At 42.4% G+C, this 20,827-nt stretch overlaps 1 protein-coding gene across 6 annotated transcripts in view; it reads right to left on the bottom strand.

Annotated features, from left to right (window-relative positions):
- USP24 (ubiquitin specific peptidase 24) overlaps positions 1-4,401 on the bottom strand; it is a 150,368-nt gene extending 145,967 nt beyond the window's left edge. For all 6 annotated transcript variants that reach the window (XM_082833548.1, XM_082833549.1, XM_082833553.1 and 3 more), the window contains exon 1: positions 3,573-4,401. In XM_082833548.1, coding sequence (XP_082689674.1) covers positions 3,573-3,896 — 324 coding nt within the window. In that variant the 5' untranslated portion in view covers positions 3,897-4,401. The remainder of the gene's footprint in view (positions 1-3,572) is intronic.
- Positions 4,402-20,827: the final 16,426 nt, after the last annotated feature.

The raw sequence follows: 20,827 nt of genomic DNA, 5'->3' as shown, positions 1-20,827 counted from the left end.
GACCGTGGGAAGTCATTTCTTGCAAAATGAGTGGCGTGCACTAAGATCCACCAGAATGTAACCGTCACGTTCTGTTCAGCACTCTATTCCCAGCCCCAGGACCTGGAAGGCATCAAATGTTTACCAAATAAGAGGATCATTCCTGTCCCCAAATGACAAATATAAAATAAATGTAATCATTTTTCTTTTTTAACAATTAGATTTTAATCCGTATATTCCCAAACGTTTTTAAGAGGACACTGAAACTGAAATTTCCTATGGGGCAAATAGAAATTTATATATTTTCAAACAAGGTACTAATTTTTTAGAAATAAAACAAGTAGATTACACAAGAGCTGGCAATCTTCACACTGTTTATTATACTTCCCTTTGCTTCAACCCATTACTGTGTCCTGTCCCCTTTTCATTTGAAAGGCAGGCCGCTGGTAGGGAGAAAGTACACTGGACTTGCAGTGCATGGGCCTGGGGTCTAGTCCCATCTCTTCCATTAACTAGCTCTATGGGGAGACGTCACTTCCCCTTTGGGGCCTGCAAGGTTGCACTTGTAAAACAAGGGAGCCAAACTAATCATTAATTTCTAAAGTCTTCTGCTTTAAAAATCGATGATTCTCCTTTCATTCTACCCATTATCCTATTCCTAATGCCTTGATTCAGCAATTGCCAGCCACATCATTCCTAGACTTGTACAGGAGCCTCCAAATTTGTGTCTTTCCCTCTTTATTTTTCCTTATCTTAAAATGAATTCAATCCTAAAACCATGAGTTGAGCAGAATGAAAAGCACACTGTCTGAAGTGAGAGAGAACAGGTTCAAATCCAGACTTTGCCACTAGCCAAGCACAGCTCTAAAATGGTGATCTTATTAGCTATCTCACTGGGGATTAAATAAAATGTATAAAACACCTAACATAGTGCCTGACACACTGTAGATGCTCAACAATGTTTAGCACTTCTCCCTATTTCCCAAGATCAAATGCCTCAGGTTCCCACTGTCTACAGCAAGGATGACCAACAAGGTGCACAGGTGGCATGCAAGAAGATTTGTAAAACTACAGAGGCAAAAATGGGGTTAAACATTCTCACCAGGCTCCTGTGTGCCAGGAAAGTGTCTCCCTGTATCCTTGCCAATACTCTTCCGGGTAAAGCAGCCTCAGTAACCAGCCCCTAGTGAACTCTCAAAAGTAAATGGTGCAGCCAAATCCACAGGTCAAGAGGAAATGAAAACTTGACAGGATTCTTCAGAAAGTCATAGATTCTCTGGATTTTACATTAAAGCAAACTCCTCAGCCTGTCATTCATGTGCAAAGAAGCCAGTCCCAATTCTTAGTATTTAAATGTACAGGCAGTACAACTAATGTTAAAGTACCACCAAGCATTATAATTTATTTTGATTTTGCAATTCTAGGAAATTAAAAGGTGTGACAAAAGAAAAAAAGAGTAAAATTTTTCACAAAATGAGGATACACTGAACTATGTAGGGCCATACAAGCATCTTCAGAATAAGCAATGACTTTCTTCTTGATTTCAAAACTGGGTCAAAACTAGAAGTAAGGGGGCTTCCTTGGTGGTGCAGTGGTTAAGAATCCTCCTGCCAATGCAGGGGACACCGGTTCGATCCCTGGTCCAGGAAGATCCCACATGCCGGGGAACAACTAAGCCCGTGTACCACAACTACTAAGCCTGCGCTCTAGAGCCCGTGAGCCACAACTACTGAGCACATGTGCCACAACTACTGAAGTCCGCATGCCTAGAGCCCATGCTCTGCAACAAGAGAAGCCACCGCAATGAGAAGCCCACGCACGGCAACAAAGAGTAGCCCCCGCTCACCGCAACTAGAGAAGGCCGGCGCGCAGCAATGAAGACCAAACGCAGCCAAAAATAAATAAATAAATTTATATAAAAAAAAACAAAAACAAAAAAACTAGAAGGAACAAGGAGAGGAGTGATGGGGACTTGCAAAGAGAAGCTCATTTCTTAAAGTGACTTAGGTACATTTAAATATATGGGAATTTTTCCCCAGACTAGGACTAATTACAACCTTTACTGCCATATACTAGTCAATGATCTAGCTTAGTTACTAGGTAACAGAGAGCAATCAACCAAGTGTGTGGAAGTCTGGAAACCAAAGAGATCTTGCGAAGAAATCTGGCTTTTTGAAGTGCCACCTTCTTTCCCAAAATACGTCAGCCCAAGAAACTGCTGCAAAAGAATATAACTAAAAGGATAGAACATTATTTAGGAAAAAATTCTATCAGGAGACTTAGCTTCATTAAGAATTTTCCAAATTCACATCTCTACTAAAAAACCCAAACCACTAGAGTAGGCCAACCCGCTCTACTGGACCCTTGAAACATAACAAGCAGTGAATCTGACCAAAACTCCTACCAGGAGCTGCCATTTTTCTGCAAAGTAATTATTCACAAGCACTGTTGCTTCTAGTTGATGATTTTTAAAAAATCAGCTAAAGTCTGTTTTCTCCCCCCATGTTCTTTGCTCACATCCCTAACTAAAACAAAAAGGAATCGTCTCCACCCAGATTTGAGATTTCTGACCAAAGCCATTCGCCTAGACGGCCCTCTTTCTCCTTAACAGACTTCTCCAGTCCCCTTATCTCCCGCCCTGCCCCTGTCCCTCTACACAGCACCCTAAGTATTGCTCCAATCCCTTTCTCCAGTCTAGCTTTCCCTCATTTCTGACTTAACAGCTGACCAGTACTCTGCTTACCCAGACTTGGTCCCAGCTTCATCCTCCAACTCCAGTCCCATCACTGCCTAGCCCCTCCTCAGCTTTGACTCCTGCCCTGGCCTCTTATCTCTAAACTCTCTCAGTCTAATCCCCGTGGCTTTAATATCTAACCTTATCAACGACGCCCCCCCCCCCAGACTTTATTGCAGCAGAGCCCCTTCCCCACTTCCTATCAATTCTTGTCATTCCTGGCCTCTGCCCAGTCCCTCTTCATTTTAGACCCTGACCAATCTCCTCTCTTTCTGGTCCTTGGCTAAAACCCAAACCCCATTCCTAACCTCATTCCTGACCCTAGCAAAGCCGCTACTCTGGCTGGCCCATCCCACTTTTTCTCTGACTCTGAACCTGGTGCCTCCCCACTCCTTCACTGAAACCCTGGGCCGCGAAATCTCGGGCCCTCGCCTAATCTCCTAGGACCCCATTTCTCATCCCCTGATACAAGCGTCCTCCCCATCACACACTCCAGGTCAATGTGTGTGGCTCTCCCCACCTCGGATGCCAGCCTTGGGCCCTTCTCCCCATCCCCGACCCGGGCCTGCCCCATTAGTGACCTCAGCTCAAAGCCCAGAGACCCCCTACTCACGCTGCCGCGCAGCCCTGTCCTGCAGCCCTTATTCCCATTCAGCCCCTCCCCATGGGCCCTTCTCCCCACTTGACCCCAGTCCGGTGACCTCCATCCCGACGAGCCCGGTGTTCCATTCCCCCTCTCTCCGTGCCTCCCCCGTCTCACAAGCCCTCCGCACTCCAAGCCTAGTGGGGTGTGTCCCCTCCCCAGGGAACTCCAGCCCGCTGGCCTCTCCCGCGGGGGTCATGGGTCGCCCCTCCTCACCTCGGCGTCCACCACCTCGTGGTAGGCGGGCGGGGGGTCGAAGCCGCCGCCGCCTCCGGTGCTGCTGCCGCGGGAAGGGCCTCCGCCGCCGCCGTCACCGCCGCCGTCGCCCCGCGAGCCCCCGCCGGGCCCGGGGCTGGGGCCGCCGCCGCTGTCCATGGGCTCGTAGCCGCCGTAGTCGAGGCCCGGCCGCTCGTTGGTAAGCAGCGCCACGGCCTCGTTGATGTCGTTCTTGGCCAGGCGCAGGGCCTTGCGGATGGTGGCAGGGTCCGAGAAGCCCATGCACAGCAGCGTGGTCATGTGCTGCTCCTCCTCCGATTCCATGGCTCGGGCCTCCGGGCCGCGCCAGCCGGCGGGCTGCGAAGCTGCGGGTCCGGGGCCTGGCGGGCCGCGCGGCGCTGCCTCCGCGCCGTCCCCGCGCCCGGGCGGGCCCCTGCACTCCTGCGCTGCGCGCTCCGCGGCCGCCGGGCCAGGGTGGGCGCGGGGGTGGGCGCCCCGAGCCGAGCGACGGCGGTGGAGGGCTCAGGCGCTGCGGCGGCCCGGCCCAGCCCTGCGCGCCGCCATGTTGGCCTCCTCCTCCGCCTCCGCCTCCTCCGGCCCGCGGGGCCGCGCCTCCGCTCCCGGAAGCCGCACGAGAGGCCGCGGGGCCCGCCGGTCACGGGTGAGGGTTGGGGGGTGATTTTTCTTTCTTTCCTTCTTTCTTTTTTTAATAGAGGCGGTAAGGAAGGGGTTGCGCCGCGGAGCGTCTCTACGGTGAAAGGGACGCCGTAAGGGCCAGGCGGAGGCGAAGGAGGGTTCTTCGCCGTCGCCGCGGCCGCCCGCCCATTCCTCCAGCAACAGGTTCCCGCGGGAGGGGCGGGAGTAAAGTGCAACGCGCTGCGCGGAACGTCGCCGAAGTACCCGAGCTGGCGATCCTGCCGGGCGCTGACGGCGGTTCCCCCCGAACCTCGCTGGAGTCCCCGCCGGACTCCAGCTCCCGGACTTGCTCGCCCCGGCGCGGCCCGGACTGCGCCCCAGCCTAAACGCAGTGCGCTCGGCGGCTACTGTAACCCACCCCAAACCTGGCCTGACTTGCACCACGGTCCTGAAGGAAATCCTCCAGCCACGCTGCCTGACATACCCTTCAGCACCCACTTAAATTCATGCCCAAAGCAGGCAAACCAACCCACCCGGGCTGAAATGCACCCCCCACATACTCTTGACCTAAATCCCTCCAACTTTCGCTGAAATCACCCTAAACTGGCTGAAGTGAATTCCCAGCCCTCCTTGAATTTTCTTTCCAGCATTGGCTGACCACCACCTACCCCCAGCCAACCTGACTGGACTCTACCAAACTCATGCAAAAATCCCCTGAGAGTTCGAAACATATTTTTACAACCGGAACTCCAAATCCCAGTGCTGTCTGTGAAAACCTCCAAAAACTCCTGACTGCATCACCCTTTTGCAGCCTCTGACTCATTCGAACACCTTGGACCTCTACTTCCCTCCTGATGCTCATCCACCCACCCACATTCTACTGCACCCTTTAGCTCAGGGTTCCGTCTTTGTTCTGCCTTTTGAGGGAGGACTGCCCTCCCTCTTTTTTATGCCCTTTGGGGGAAGGGACCGCACCCCTGTTGGTTTCCCCCTTTGAGCATTCCTCTTCCCCTTCAAAGGCCTGCTTTCTTTGCTTTCTCTTTCTACTTTTAGCATTAGCGCGCAGGGGCCGTATCTTTAGTCCACTGACTACCATCTAAGCCCTGGTCCTTGGTATTTCCCGCCTTCAATTTCCTTTTATTCTTGCTTCTCCCAGGTTCTTTCCCCACCCTCTCCCAAGATCCTGATGCTTTTTCCATATCTCACTTCATCTCCTATTACCCTTACACTGGTTTTTTCCTGAACCTTGAAGTCCACCATCTAACCTTTCTCATACCGTCAAATCCCTCCTGTTGCCAACCGGGCACTCACTAAAATCCCCCTTTACCCCAAATCTTAAATTAGGGACAGTACCCAGAAATTTTCTCTGCACTTTCTCTATTATCATCCTTTTCCCTGGACCATGAGCCCTTCTTGTCTAGTACTTGCTACATACATTTATAAACACCAGCAATTTGATTTACAGGGTGAATTTATCACTGCTGTTTACATTTAAATGAAGTAACTGTATTTGTTGTATTGATTAAAGACTAGATTATAGACCAAAGACTAGGACTAATATGCAAAGGAAGTAAAGTCTCGTAATTTGTTAATGAAAATAACAAAACTCTTCTCTTCTTACATTTCTGAACAACAACAAAAAAGAACCTGCTAAGGAAGAATGCCTATAATTGGATCAGGTCACAATGTGTATATTAAAATAAAATTTTATTAAGTGTTATCTACTTCTAGGTACTCAATGACATTTTAGATATTTATCTGTGGCATATGAAGAACAAAAGTAATCTAAATCAACCCAAGCAACCTGTCATAGAGTACCTGCCAAGGTATTTAATTTTTTCAACAAATATGTACTTAGTATTTGTCAGGTGCCAGGTACTGTTCTTGGCACTGGTGATGCAACTCTAAACAAAGTAGACAAAATCTGATGATGGCAAAGTGATGACATTCAATTTTGCGCTGTGTTTAAAGAGTTAATTCAGTGACCAAATTAAGAAATCAGTTATAAGGGAAGAAAAAGTAGCAGATAGAGAAAAAATTGTTTGCCACTGAAATTCAAAATAGAACTCAAGAGGTAATGAGACGGGGCCGACCAATTCAGATGGCACATAAAAAGACTCATCAACAGTGGCAGGTTTATAGAACGTGACAGAGGAAACTGTGCTGAGCTGAGAAGAGGAAGCAGAGAAAAACAAAGTCTGTGATAAAAACTGGAAAGGCGCCACAGAACGCTACAAAAAAAAAGGAAGGCCATTTTTGAACCAGATCCTGGAGTGACTGAAAAGCCAAAGTGTCATTTGAGGATGTGAGTAGTATAATCACACTTTTTTGCATGTAAGAAAGCAAGTGAGCACTTTAAACGCTGTTGAATTGGGATAGCAGGAGAGGGGGCTGTGGTATGAATATTCATACCTTCACTTACATTTTTATTTGTATTGCAGTAGAATCTTGAAAATGTTAAAGGACCCCCCCCAAAATAAATATTTAATTCACATTTATCCTTATTTAGAAGCTTTTAGAAGAAAAAGAAATAGCTTGGTCTAGAAGAGAGGTATAATGGACTGTCTTTTTTTTTTTATCTACTAAGTTTTTATTTTTTTAACATCTTTATCAGAGTATAATTGCTTTACAATGGTGTGTTAGTTTCTGCTTTATAACAAAGTGAATCAGCTATACATATACATATATCCCCATATCTCCTCCCTCTTGTATCTCCCTTTCACCCTCTCTATCCCACTCCTCTAGGTGGTCACAAAGCACTGAGCTGACCTCCCTGTGCTCTGCAGCTGCTTCCCACTAGCTACCTATTTTACATTTGGCTGTATATATAAGTCCATGCCACTCTCTCACTTTGTCCCAGCTTACCCCTCCCCCTCCCTGTGTCCTCAAGTCCATTCTCTACATCTGCATCTTTATTCCTCTCCTGCCCCTAGGTTCTTCATAACCATTTTTTCTTTTTTTTAGATTCCATATATATGTGTTAGCATACAGTATTTGCTTTTCTCTTTCTGACTTACTTTCTAGGTCCATCCACCTCACTACAAATAACTCAATTTCGTTTCTTTTTATGGCTGAGTAATATTCCATTGTATATATGTGCCACATCTTCTTTATCCATTCATCTGTCAATGGACACTTAGGTTGCTTCCATGTCCTAGCTATTGTAAATAGTGCTGCAATGAACATTGTAGTGCATGACTCTTTTTGAATTACAGTTTTCTCAGGGTATATGCCCAGTAGTGGGATTGCTGGGTCATATGGTAGTTCTATTTTTAGTTTTATAAGGAACCTCCATACTGTTCTCCATAGTGGCTGTATCAATTTACGTTCCCACCAACAGTGCAAAAGGGTTCCCTTTTCTCCACACCCTCTCCAGCATTTATTGTTTCTAGATTTTTTGATGATGGCCATTCTGACTGGTGTGAGGTGATACCTCATTGTAGTTTTGATTTGCATTTCTCTAATGATTGGTGATGTTGAGCATCCTTTCATGTGTTTGTTGGCAGTCTGTATATCTTCTTTGGAGAAATGTCTATTTAGATCTTCTGCCCATTTTTGGATTGGGTTGTTTGTGTTTTTGATATTGTGCTGCATGAGCTGCTTGTAAATTTTGGAGATTAGTTAATGGACTGTCTTGAAGATAAGATATGAGGGGTTTCTAATAATAATTAATAAGTAATTTAAAAACATTTATTGAGTGTCTATTTTGAGGCAGGCTGAGGACTAGGGAGACAACTGTGAGCAAAACATGCATAGTTTCTGCCCCTTTAGAACTTTAAAGGCTTTAAAGGGAGATAGAAAAATAAGCAGTAATCAAAAAGTGTGATAGGTGCTTTGACAGGGGAATTTCAGGAAGTAAGGAGCAAATTTCTTGTCTCCTATGGGCATAAATTACCAAATCTAGGAAATCTGGAAAGTTTTCCAAAGTAAGTGTTAAACAATAATATGACAGGGGCTTCCCTGGTGGCGCAGTGGTTGAGAGTCCACCTGCCGATGCAGGGGACACGGGTTCGTGCCCCGGTCTGGGAAGATCCACATGCCGCGGAGTGGCTGGGCCCGTGAGCCATGGCCGCTGAGCCTGCGCGTCCGGAGCCTGTGCTCCGCAACGGGAGAAGCCACAACAGTGAGAGGCCCGCGTACCGAAAAAAAAAATGAAAAAAGTCAGTGGAATGTGGCTGGAGTGCAGAGTTCTAGAGAGGTAGCAATGAGAAAGGAATCTAGAAACCTAGACAGACACCAGATCTGAGAGGGCCTTTTAAACTTTGAACTTTATTCTGAAGGAATGGGAAACCACTGAGTCTTTTGTATAGAGGATAGAGGTGATGGATGTTATTTAAATTTTAAAAAGATCAACCTAACTGCAGTGTAGAGAATGGTATGGAAGAGAAGAAGAGTGAAAGTAGAGAATCCATTTAGGAGACAAGATCTGTTAGCCTTCCTAGGTAACCTTTGAAATGAAAGAGTTGAGTTGTTTTCTTATCCAATCTACAATATTTGTCTTTTTGTTCTTGGTTTCTGGCAATTTAACTGTGATATGTCTATGGATGGTTTTATTTGTACTTGTTTTCAATGGAGTTTGCAGAGATTCTTGAATATGTGGCTTGAGATCTTTCACAGCTTTGAAGATTCTTGGCTATTGCTTCTTTATATTACTTGTTTCATTCTCTCTCTCCTCCTGCGCCTTCAATTAAATAAATGTGAGGCTCTTTTCACTGAACCATTTCTGTCTCCTATGCTTGTTTCTATATTTTTTATTCTTTTGTCTCTGTGCTTCAGTCTAGATTTTTTTTTCTGTCCTTTCCTCTGGTTCACACATTCTCTCTTCAGCTACATCTTATCTGCTAAGTCTATCTATTGAGTTCTTAATTGTCAGTTATTGTATGTTTAAATTCATAATTCACTTTAATTCTTATGCCTTTCACATTTTTCTGAAATTCTTTATCTTAATTTCTTTAACATATTAATTACAGCTGTTTTATAGTCAGTGTCTGATAGCTTCCATATCTGCACTTCTGTGGGTCCATTTCTATTGTCTGATCTTTCTCTTGATTACCAATCAATTCTTATGTTTTTGTAAGCATAATTAAAATCTTTTTTCTGGGCATTAAATTTTATAGATTATATATTGTTTAAAAACTATATAGATGACCTTAGGTTCTGGATGATGTTATCTTCCTTACAAGTGGATTTACTTTATCTTCTGGCAGGTAACTGGGAGTAGGAATGATAAACAAAGTAATCTAATAAAGGATTAAGTTTTTTTGGAAGCCAGACATCGATCTTTGTAAGGGCTGGTTTACTTTTGGACCACCTTTACTCCTAGCATACTTTAGGGTTCCCAACTGTTTTGGTTATATATTGTTGTATCTCAAAACACCACAACACTTGTGGCTTTAAACATCAATGACTAATCATTTCTCATAATTCTCTGAGTTGACTGGATTGTTCTTCTGCTCCATTTGGTGTTGGCTGGGATCACTCATAAAGTTCCATTCACCTGAGAGCTTGGCTGGGGCATTTTTTTGCTCTTCCACATGACCCCTCCCTCCATATCATGTCCCATCCTTCAGGGCTTCTCCACATGGCCTATTTCTCCATTGGGATAACCTGGACTTCCTTATGCTGGGTTCTAAGAGGGAGAATTTCAAAAATGCAAACCCTAGTGAGCAAGTGCTTATCAAATCTATGTTTGTGTCACTTTTCCTGATGTACTATTGATGAAGACAAATCACGTGACCAAGCCCAGAGCCAATGTGAAGAGACCCACCCCAAGGCGTAAATATTGGAAGGTGTGTTTCATTGCAGGAGCCACCAGTGTAACAGATTACCGTACTAAATGAAAGCCTGGGGTGTTTATCCAAGCCCTTCCTCTCTAGTGGCCCTTGATCTCCAGTTTTTGTCATCTCAGTTCTGTAAGACTGCCCAAAGCTCTCCTCAGCTTCTCAGCTTCTTGATTGTTGATTAAGAAGCAGCAAATGCATGAAAGGGAAAAGCAGTGCCAAATGATGGGCTCACTCATCATGTTCACCTCTCTGAACTTCCTTTCTCTTTGGGATTTGGCCCTTCAGGTTCTCACTTGGAAACTTTCCAGTGCCTTTAAATGTATATTTTTTCTATTCTGCCTGACTTGTCTGGTTGTTCTCAGTAAGAGGGATGGTCTTAAATAAGCAGATCTTTCATTAATGGGAGCAGAAATCCCATAGAATGAAAGAAGATGGATAAAAGTACTTCAAGGTAGGGAGTAAAATGAGCAGACCCTGACAGAGAAGGAGATTTTCCAAGACTAGGAAGAGGTTAGTATTTTGTACATTCCATGAGGTGGAAGAGCCTTGCCCTGTTGCCTCACAGTGCCCCAAGAAGTAGAAAGAGCTCAAAGAGAAATGACTCCCTGGGCTTCCGGCATCTCCAGCCTCCACAAAATTCCCCACTCTCCAGAAGGGCAGGGAAGTAGCAGAACCACCTTCCCTTGGAGGACCTTAGCTTGTGCAGAGCTATACTGTGATTCTTTCAGTGTTAACTAGTATAGAGAGACCAGAGGGCACTTCTTGATTCTTCAGACTACAGAAGACCCCTGCAACTTGTATAAATCCACCCCCAACCCCTGCAATAGGGGAGGGAGTCCTAATTGTGACTGTAATTCAACATTTCAATGCTTTGGCAAATGGAGTTTTAGGTGAGCTTTAAATTGTTTCAGAAAAAATAAAGTAAAATGGTATTTAATTTACCAGATATTGATGGATGCACATTCATACCCATTATATATGTTTAAAAATTAGTAAAAACAGCCACGAGAAAATTGGCACCAATGGCCATACCTTGAATACTCTACTTGGGCATTGATTTTTTATTTCTTTTGGTAAAAGCTTTATTAAGATGTAATCCACATACTATACAGTTCACTCACTAAAAGTGTACAATTCAATGTTTTTTAGTATATTCATGGGTGTGTACCACTATCACCACAGTCAATTTTTGAACATTTTCATCACTTAAGAAAGAAACTTAGATGGATGTTTCCTTTAGCCATCATTCTATTTCCTTATCCTCCCCAGTGCTGAACAAACACAAATCTACTTTATGTCTCTATAGATTTGCCTATTCTAGAAAATTCATGTAAGTGGAATCTTACAATATGTGGCCTTTTTGTCTGGCTTCTTTTACTTAGTATACTGTTTTCAAGCTTTATCCATGTTATATAGCATATATCAGTACTTCATTCCATTTTATGGCTGAGTAGTATTTCATTATATGGATATACCACATTTTGTTTATCCCTTCGTGATGGGCATTTGAATGTTAGGGTATTATGAATAATGCTTCTATAACCACTTATGTAAAAGTTTTTGTGTGGTCATATGTTTTCCTTTCTCTTGGGTATATATCTAAGAGCAGAATTGCTGGGTCAAATGTTAGCTCTGTTTAATTTTTTGAGGAATTGCCAAATTTTTTCCAAAATAGCCTAACCAATTTACATTCTCACCAGCAGTGTATGAGGGTCTGATTTCTCCACATTTTCTCTACTAATTGTTATAAAACTGACTTTTTGATTATAGCCATCCTAGTGGGCGTGAAGTGGTATCACATGGTTTTGGTTTGCATTTCCCTGATGACCAGTGATATTGAGCATCTATTCATGGCTTATTGGTAATTTGTATATCTTCTTTGGAGAAAGGTCTATTCAAGTCCTCTGCTCCTTTTTGAATTGGATTGTCTTTTTATTATTAAGTTGCAAGTGTTCTTTTATATTCTAGATCCAAATCCTTTACCAGATGTATGATTTGCAGATATTTTCTCCCATTCTGTGTTTGTCTTTTCATTTTTTGGCAGTGTCCTTTGAAGCACAAAAGTTTTAAATTTTGATGAAGTCCAATTTATCTTTTTTTTTCCTTTTGTGGCTGTGCTTTTGGTCTCATATCCAAGAAATCATTGCCAAATCCAATGTCATGAAGTTTTTCATCGATATTTTCTTCTAAGAATTTTATATGTTTAGCTCTTACATTTAGGTGTTTGATTCATTTTGAGTTAATCTTTGTATATGGTGTGAGGTAAAGGACCAATTTCATTCTTTTGCATTTGGCTATCTAGTTTGGCTTCTCTTTGTTGAAAAGACCATTCTTTCCACATTGAATGGTCTTGCATCCCTGTCAAACATCAATTAAACATAGACACATGGGTTTATTTCTGGAATCTCATTTCTATTCCATTGAGATATATGTCTGTCCTTATGCCTATACCACACTCTCTTGATTACTGTTCCTTTTTAGTAAGTTTTAAAATCAAGTGTGAATTCTTCAACTTGGTTCTTTTTCAAGATTGTTTTGGCCATTCTGGGTTCCCTGCAATCATATATTAATTTTAGAATCAGTTTGTCAATTTCTACAAGAAAGTCAGCTGGAATCCTGATAGGGAGTGCACTGAATCTGTAGACAAATTTGGGGAGTATTACCATCTTAACAACATTAAGTCTTTCAATCCATGAACATGGGATGTCTTTCCATTTGTTTAGATCTTCTTTAATTCTTTCAGCACTGTTTTCTGTTTTTCAGAGTACAAGTCTTGTACTCCTTTTGCTAGATTTATATCTAAATATTTTACTCTTTTTGATGCTACTGTAAATGAGGTTGTTTTATTAATTTCATACTTGGATTATTTGAATGGAAATGTATAGAAATACAATTGAATTATACGTATTGCTCTTGTAACATACAAACTTGCTGAATTTGTTTACTAATTCTAATAGTTTCCTAGTGTATATCTTAGGATTTTCTATACACAAGATCATGTTTTCTGTGAATAGAGAGAGTTTTGTTTCTTTCTTTCCAATCTGGATGCCTTTTTAAAATTTTCCTTGCCTAATTGCCCTGGCTAGAACCTTCAGTATGGTCGGTGTTGAATAGAGGTGGCAATAGCAGCCATCCTTGTCTTTTTCCTGATCTTAGGAGGAAAGCATGCAGTCTTTCACCATTAAGAATGATGTTTGCTCTGGCTTTTTCATATATAGCTTTTATTTATGTTGAGATAGTTTCCTTCTATTTCTAGTTTGTTGAGTGTTTATCATGAAAGGGTGTTAGATTTTGTCAAATGCTTTTTCTTTGCATACTGACATAATTATGTGGTTTTGTTTTTTATTCTATTAATCTGGTGCATTGCTTTGATTTTCAGATGTTAAACCAATCTTGCATTCTGGGATAGTGCCCACTTTATCATGGTGATACTACTTTATATATGTTACTGGATTTAGTTTGCTAATATTTTGCTTAAAAACACAGTGATGGGCTTCCCTGGTGGTGCAGTGGTTGAGAGTCTGCCTGCCGATGTAGGGGACACGGGTTCATACCCCAGTCCGGGAAGATCCCACATGCCGCGGAGCGGCTGTGAGAGCCATGGCCTATGAGCCTGTGTGTCCGGAGCCTGTGCTCCGCAATGGGAGAGGCCACAGCAGTGAGAGGCCCGCATACCGCAAAAAAAAACCCAAAACAACACAGTGATAATGTTGGGGAAAGAGAGCAATTACTTTTAGAGGAATCTAGAGTCTGATTATTTACTGCAAAAAAAAAAAAAAAAAATCAGTATGAAAAAACGGAGAAATCTAGAAAAAGGAAGAGGAAAACATAATTTTAAGTTCAAGCCTCCTCCCACCCTTTAATAAAGAAAGCATATTGCCAAATGGGGAGTCATTTAAAAGTTACTGTGGGGGCTTCCCTGGTGGCGCAGTGGTTAGGAATCCGCCTGCCAATGCAGGGATCACGGGTTTGAGCTCTGGTCCAGGGAGATCCCACATGCTGCAGAGCAACTAAGCCCGTGCGCCACAACTACTGAGACCACGCGCCACAACTACTGAAGCCCGTGCACCCTAGAGCCCTTGCTCCACAACAAGAGAAGCCACTGCAATGAGAAGCCTGCGCACCGCAACAAAGAGTAGCCCCCGCTCACTGCAATTAGAGAAAGACCGCGCACAGCAACGAAGACCCAACGCAGCCAAAAATAAATAAATAAAATAAAATAATTTAAATAAATAAATGAAAGTTAATGTGGTGTCTTTCATCACTTCAGAAGATGATACAACTGACCTGATGGCAGTCCAACTTAGCTTTTGGTTATTTTTCCAGCAGCAGCTATGGGTTTTCCTGAGACCCCATGACTAATGGGCAGATCTATCCCCTGTACATGCAAACTGATTCCCCTACCTCCACTTTGGGAGGCTTTTCACTTGTCGTAGATGAACTAAGAATCCAGAAGTCCACAACCTAAGGAAATGCATGCTATCAGATTGTGGAGTGAATGGGAGACGGGAGATAAGGCCAAGGTTTTGACTGCCAAACTGAGGAGTTTTCCTGAATTTGTTAGGCAGTGAGCAGCCATTAAATGTTTTGAGTCTGGGAATGACATGATTGAAGATGTACTTTAAGAAGATTAAACTGGCATTAGTGTATTGAACATAAAAGATCAAATAAACAGCTGTGGGGTGAGACTGAAAAGAAGTATGCAGAAGGATTTGGCAATTGGATTTGATGATCAAGGAAAAGGAAAGACTCCTAGATTTTAAGACTGGATGATCTGAAGTCAGGATTCAACCAGAAGGGAAGATGATAACTTAGGCTTTAGATGAATTGACATTTAATTAGGAAAGATTGCAGACTTTCCCAATCATATCACATGCATACAACTGGAAATAAAACAGTTAAAGCTGATAGGCATTTACACGGAAAGGAGAATGGAGCTATTTAATTTGGAAAGTGAAAAGATTTTACAAAAAGAGAAAGATGAAAGGACGCATTTATTTCTCTGATGACCTAGTTCCTGGCCTTTAGCTCATCATACTCACCTATACATGACACCACATGGCAGCTCAAGAAAACAAAGCTTGTTCAGGCAGAAGCACCCCAAGCACACACTCCCATTTTTATTCCACTGTTCCTCATTTTCATCTCTCTGCTCCTGGGTAGCTGGTTCTGTACTCCAGCCTTCCATATGGTGGCTAATCTGCCGGTGGCCTCTTGACTATAGTATTATTCAACACCCCTTCCTGCATGTTGGATCCCTCTGTCCATGGGTTCAGATTTCAGCCATCTCACAGTTTTCAGTAAAAGACTTCCTCTGCCATCTCAGACTTTCAGAACCCTCTTGTTCAGGCCGACTCCAGAATCTTTGCCAGGAGATAGAAATTGGGCAGTTTATCTTAATTATATTTTCTGAAGAATATGCAGTTATAATGTAACAGCTCGCAATTCTCTGAGTGATTAAAAATTTGAATAAAGAATATGTTTACCTTGTTAGTAATGTTGAAACTCAGTTGTTGAAAAGAGAAAAATGGACTCCCATATCTGTAGTTGAAAACCCAAGGTTTGAGGCTTTTATTTCTTCTGAAACCAGGAGGACCTGGCTGTCAGGCTTCAGCTTAATTTCAACATGATTTAGAAGTCTGTTTCATTTCCCTGATGTTGACTCATCAGTCTGGATTAATTTTCCAGGGTGTTACGCTAATTATAGGCTAGTGGAACTAATGGACTAAATCAAAATGGCAACAAGTGAAAAAGTAGCAGAGCCCTCTGGGTTCTGCTCCGATGCAGATCTATTTATAACTTCACATTGTATGGTTACTATTAATTAGAAAGTATTGCAATGACCCTCAGTTTTCAAAGGCGTCCACAATCATTTCTAGCTAATCTTTCCCATCTATTACCGCATCTGTTTTATGTGGAGGGTGGAGCTGATGAATTACTTGCCTGAAGTCATGTCTGTGGTAAAGCCAAAATCATACTTTAAATGTTATGAATAATAATAAAAATGATATCTTTGTGGAGCATTTGCAGTTTTCAAAAGGTTTCCTCCATTGTCATTTCATTTACTTACTAAGCACCCCTAAGAAGGTTTCCTGTTGGTTAGTTTGAGGAGAGCGGAAGAGAAGAGAATTCGGTTGACAGCTGTCTTGGTTAAATTTGAATAAGTTAAGTGAAGAATACAAAGTTGTTGTTCAGGAGTGCAGAGTTCTAAGTTGTATGGTCTTCACTCTCCATCAGTTCTTTCTGTTAGGTTTTCTTGGCCTTTGAGGATCCACAGGGCAAACATTTAGTTACATTAATTAACCTTTTATTTTATGAGTCTCTACTTTTGTTCCATCCAAATATTAAAGGTAGAAGAATCTAGTGCCACTAGAGACCTCAGTTTTTAAAAAGTTGAGATAATCCAGAGATTGTTATGCTAGAATGTTGGAAGAAACTCTCCAAAAAATGGAAGTGGTTCCAGTGACTGCCGTGAACCGTGACTGCAGTGCACCAGCTGCCCTCCCATTCTCCACGCAACAGCCTAGGCCTTTCCTGGCCTTCACAGGCCCAGAGTGTCCAGACTCTCTACGTCCGATCTCCCAGAACCTTTTATAATCCCACAAGCAGAGAATTATACAGTTAGATGGTTCTAAAAGGTCATGGAGTCTAACATCATCACCTTACAGATGAAGAAGCTGAGACTCAGAGAACTGAAGTGACTTTTCCAAGTCCCACAGCTAATAATTGTCAGAATTGAGGTGAAAACCTCGTGGACTTTTGCTCAGGTGGAAAAGGAATCGATGACGACAGTCACTCTCTCACTGAAGCTGTGTTCGCCACAGCAACCCAGTGAATTAGCCACACAGATAGCAGTTTCCAAAATGTCTTCACAGATGCTCCTTGACACAGGGTCCTGTGGTCATATTCCTTTGCCCAGTTGGGAATTCATAAGGCAAATTTGAAGACCCTGGAAAGTCTCATGGGAGGAAAGAATTTTGTTTAATCAAGCATTTCTCAACTTATTTCATTATTTTTTTTTTAACTCAGAGAAAACCTAGAAATAGCCTGTGTAACTGGTGCTCCTTTGAACACATTGAAGAATAAATAAATGGTACCTGTTGAAATGGAGCAGTCACAAGCAGGGTGAAAGCTTATTGCTTAGTTCTTAGCTACATGTTATTTTATCTTCACAACACCTCAGGAACAGGTATTATTACCCCTACTTACCGATGGGCTCAAGATTCTAGTTGCATGTGACAGACTGAACTCAAACTTGCTTAAATGCAGAGTGGGGTTTATTGGTTCATGTAACTGAGAAGCTTGGAATATTGAAACTCGCAAGGTTCTTTCTCTCCTACCTCTGCTTCTTGCTGTTTGCCAAGTCTGTTCATTCACTTTACTGACAGATGTCCTCATGAGAATAGAGACATGGCTGTACACAGCTTAGGTTCCTGCCCCAACTTCTCTGCAGCCAGATAGGAAAGGATTTTTCCCCTGCCAGTACCACTAAGCAAGATCCTGGAGAGGGACTCTATTTGGTGGGTGAGGGTCCTGTGCCCCTCTGCTGTCCACCTCTATGGCTAGGAAAATAGGTACTGTGATTGGTTTAGACTGAGTCTCCTGCCCTCTCCTATAGACAAGGAAGATACATTTCCAGAAGACCCGAAAGGAACTCAGAAAAAAAAATAGTCTGAAAGTTAAGTAACCTGTCTCAGGTCACATAGCCAATAAGTGGCGGAACTGGGATTTGAACCCAGGTCTGTCTGACTCCAAACTCTCTCTCTCTCTCCATATATATATATATATTTTTTTCCCTGTACACTTCGTTGTTTCAATAAGATATAATCTTCACTCTTAAGAAAGGAATAATCTGATAGAAAAGATGCACAACCCTGTAGAATTAGTGGTGAAAGTTACAAGAACAATGGGTGTCCAGATGTTGGTGAGATCATGTCTTGATCATAACCTCCAGAGCCAGTGCTCCAAATTCTTTTAGGATTATGGGCACCTTTGAAGATCTCAAGAACCCTGTGAACATTTCCCTCCAAAATACTCACACACACACACACACACACACACACACACACACACACACACACACACGTTGCCTGCATTTTTTGCATGCATTTTAAAGGTGTTCATGGACTCCTGTAAGCTCATCCTTTGTTTTCCAACGTACTCAAGACTTTGAGTTAAGAATTACTGCTTTGAAATGTACTTATCTAGAAGAACCAGTTCAAAAGACAGAGGCTTGCTGTAGAATGTTGGTATGACCAACCTCAGGTGTTGGTCCTTCAGTATTAGCAAGGAGGGCCCAGGAAGCCCAAGTCAGAGCCATGTAGAGAGAGGAAAGGCACAGGAAATAGTGTGTTCCTTGGAGCAAACTTTGGGGCACATCTATAAACAAATAAATGGTACTTGTTAAATGAGGCAATCACAAGCAGGGTGGGAATGATTGTTAGAAGTTACTGCTGCTATGTTTAGTGTAAATAATAGAATCATAACCATCTAATTTGACCTCATTTGAAAGAAAAAGAAAGATGGAGAGGGTAAAGGGATTTACTAAAGGACACACAACTGATTAAGTTCTATAACTGAACAAAACAGGGTTCACCAGGTGCTCTTGTCCAGTGCTCTTTCTTCATTCCATGTCACCACATAATCACACCTTAAAGGGAAGAGCATGAATATAAATAATAGCATTCACTTACACTACTCCCACTTTATTATAACTTGTTTTAACTGTTTGTTTTTTCCACCAGACTGTAAACCCCATGAGAGCAGAACCTACGTCTGCTTAATAATTCACTGCTCCATCCCCAGGACCTAGCTCATAGGAGACACTCAGTAAATACCTCTCTCCTCTGAATGCCTGAAGAATGACTGAGTAACAGGAATTCCATTCCTTGAGATGGAATACATCCCTTGCTGTTTATATAATTTCTGATGTGGCTTCTGTCACTCCACCCTCATTTTTCTCCCTTGGCACCCTCTGCAATTTCTCAGTGCTCCTGACTCATGCCAAGGAAGCCTCTACCTTCCATATATTTTAAAGGCACAGGACTTCTAACTCCTTGTTGACTGATTGACAGAGCCCTGGAAATGCAGTGCTCACCTCCATTTCCCTCCTGACTCCCACCGGGAGAGTTCTAGGTCCCTGGGAAACACTCCTCTGGCCTGCCTAAGAGAGGACCAGCCCACTCCACAGAAAGCACCACTTCCTCCTCCTCATTAACAGATGCCACCAGGGGGATAGATCTTTTCTAAATTTCCTTGAAACCCAGGCCAGCTTTGATAAAAGGAAAAGTGGTCCCACTGTTTATCAACCAAATCAAATGCCCTTAGTCACTTGGCAAAAGGTAGTTATGGATGCTATGCTATGTCTGTCAGTAGGCAGCTTGTGTCTAATTAATCCAAAGGAAATATTTGTATGATGTACTTTTAATTTACTGAAGAAGAATATGTGTTCAAACCTTTGCAAATTTACACTGAAATTAATTTTTCAAGTTCCATATAACCACAGCTCTGTTAACCACAGCTCTGTCAAATCTTCCTTTAAAACATACTTCCTTTAAAGTGTGACTAACCATGATAAATTACACACATTTATAAATGTCATCTCTCATAGTGTTGTTGTGAAACTTAAAGAGAATGAAGTGTGAAAAACACCCAGCACCATGCTTGGCATATCAGTTGCCTTTCTTCTTATTCTATTTCCAGCTTTTAGGGTGGTAGAAGCCAAAACAGATGAAATTCCTATCTGTATGGGCTAGGAATGGTTTGGGCTATAAATAACAGAAAACTCCTAAGAGCTTAAGAAATAGGAGCTTTTTCCCTCACATAACATTAAGTCTGATGGAGCCTGCTGGTTTGGTTTTAGTCTGGGAGCCCAATAAATCCACAGCCGGTAGCTCTTCAGTTCTCTTGGCCTTTGCCTCATGCGTATTGCTTCATGGTTCCAAAATGGCTACTGCAGCTCCAGACATCGTATTCATATCTGAGACAGGAAGGAAGAGTAAAAGACCTATCTAGTCCTTTCATTAGGAAAGCAAAAATCTTTTTCAGACCACTCTCTACCCTCCAGCATTTTCATGTCTCATTGGCAACGCAGCCTCACTGGAGTTGAGAAAATGAGTACTTAGCTTTTTCAGCCTTTATAGTGGAGGTAGACAAGGGAGAGGTGGTCAGAAGTGGGTCTTCAGTCAGCTAACTTGAAATATTGCCACACTGAAGCTCTTAGTATGACCCTCAATTGTTTTGCAGAGCTGGGGGAGAGAGTTGAGAGTCACTTAGTAAGATTCAACTTTGCTTTCTCCTCTTGGTCTAACTAAAGACTCAGTTTAGCATAGTTGGATTCCATCTGGGACATATATGGGTCTATTAAGCTGCATAGTAAGTGGGGTGCTGGAGCTGGCTCTTACCATCTCACGAGAGCCAGTTGTTAAATTTTTAGGAATGTTGTGAGCCAGCTGATAAACACAATCATTATTAAAATGGAATTACGTTAACTTAAAATTAAGTAAATTATTTTGAAAAAGGTCATAAATACTCAAAAAGACTCACCACTTCCTAACATTGTATTACATTTCACTATTAACTATGCTCTTGAGGTTATTTACGTTTGCTATATCTGTATGGCATTCTAAAAATGTGCTACTGTGCATTTCTTCTCATCTCTGTGTTTAGTGACAACTTGTTGGTAGTTTTAAATTGGCCATGGTGGGAGTATTTACACCACAGAAATCAGCAAATGCTACAAATCTGGTGGGGTTTTTTTTTTGAGGTAGTCAGTTAGACATTTACTAGCACACCATTGTGCACAGTCTTAGAAAACAATAATTTGGAGAGAGGATG

This window comes from Leucopleurus acutus, assembly GCF_964270905.1.
Source record: "Leucopleurus acutus genome assembly, chromosome: 2".
Taxonomy (NCBI): Eukaryota; Metazoa; Chordata; class Mammalia; order Artiodactyla; family Delphinidae; genus Leucopleurus; species Leucopleurus acutus.
Note: the sequence above shows the minus strand (reverse complement) of the source record. Positions and strands in the feature narration are given on the sequence as shown.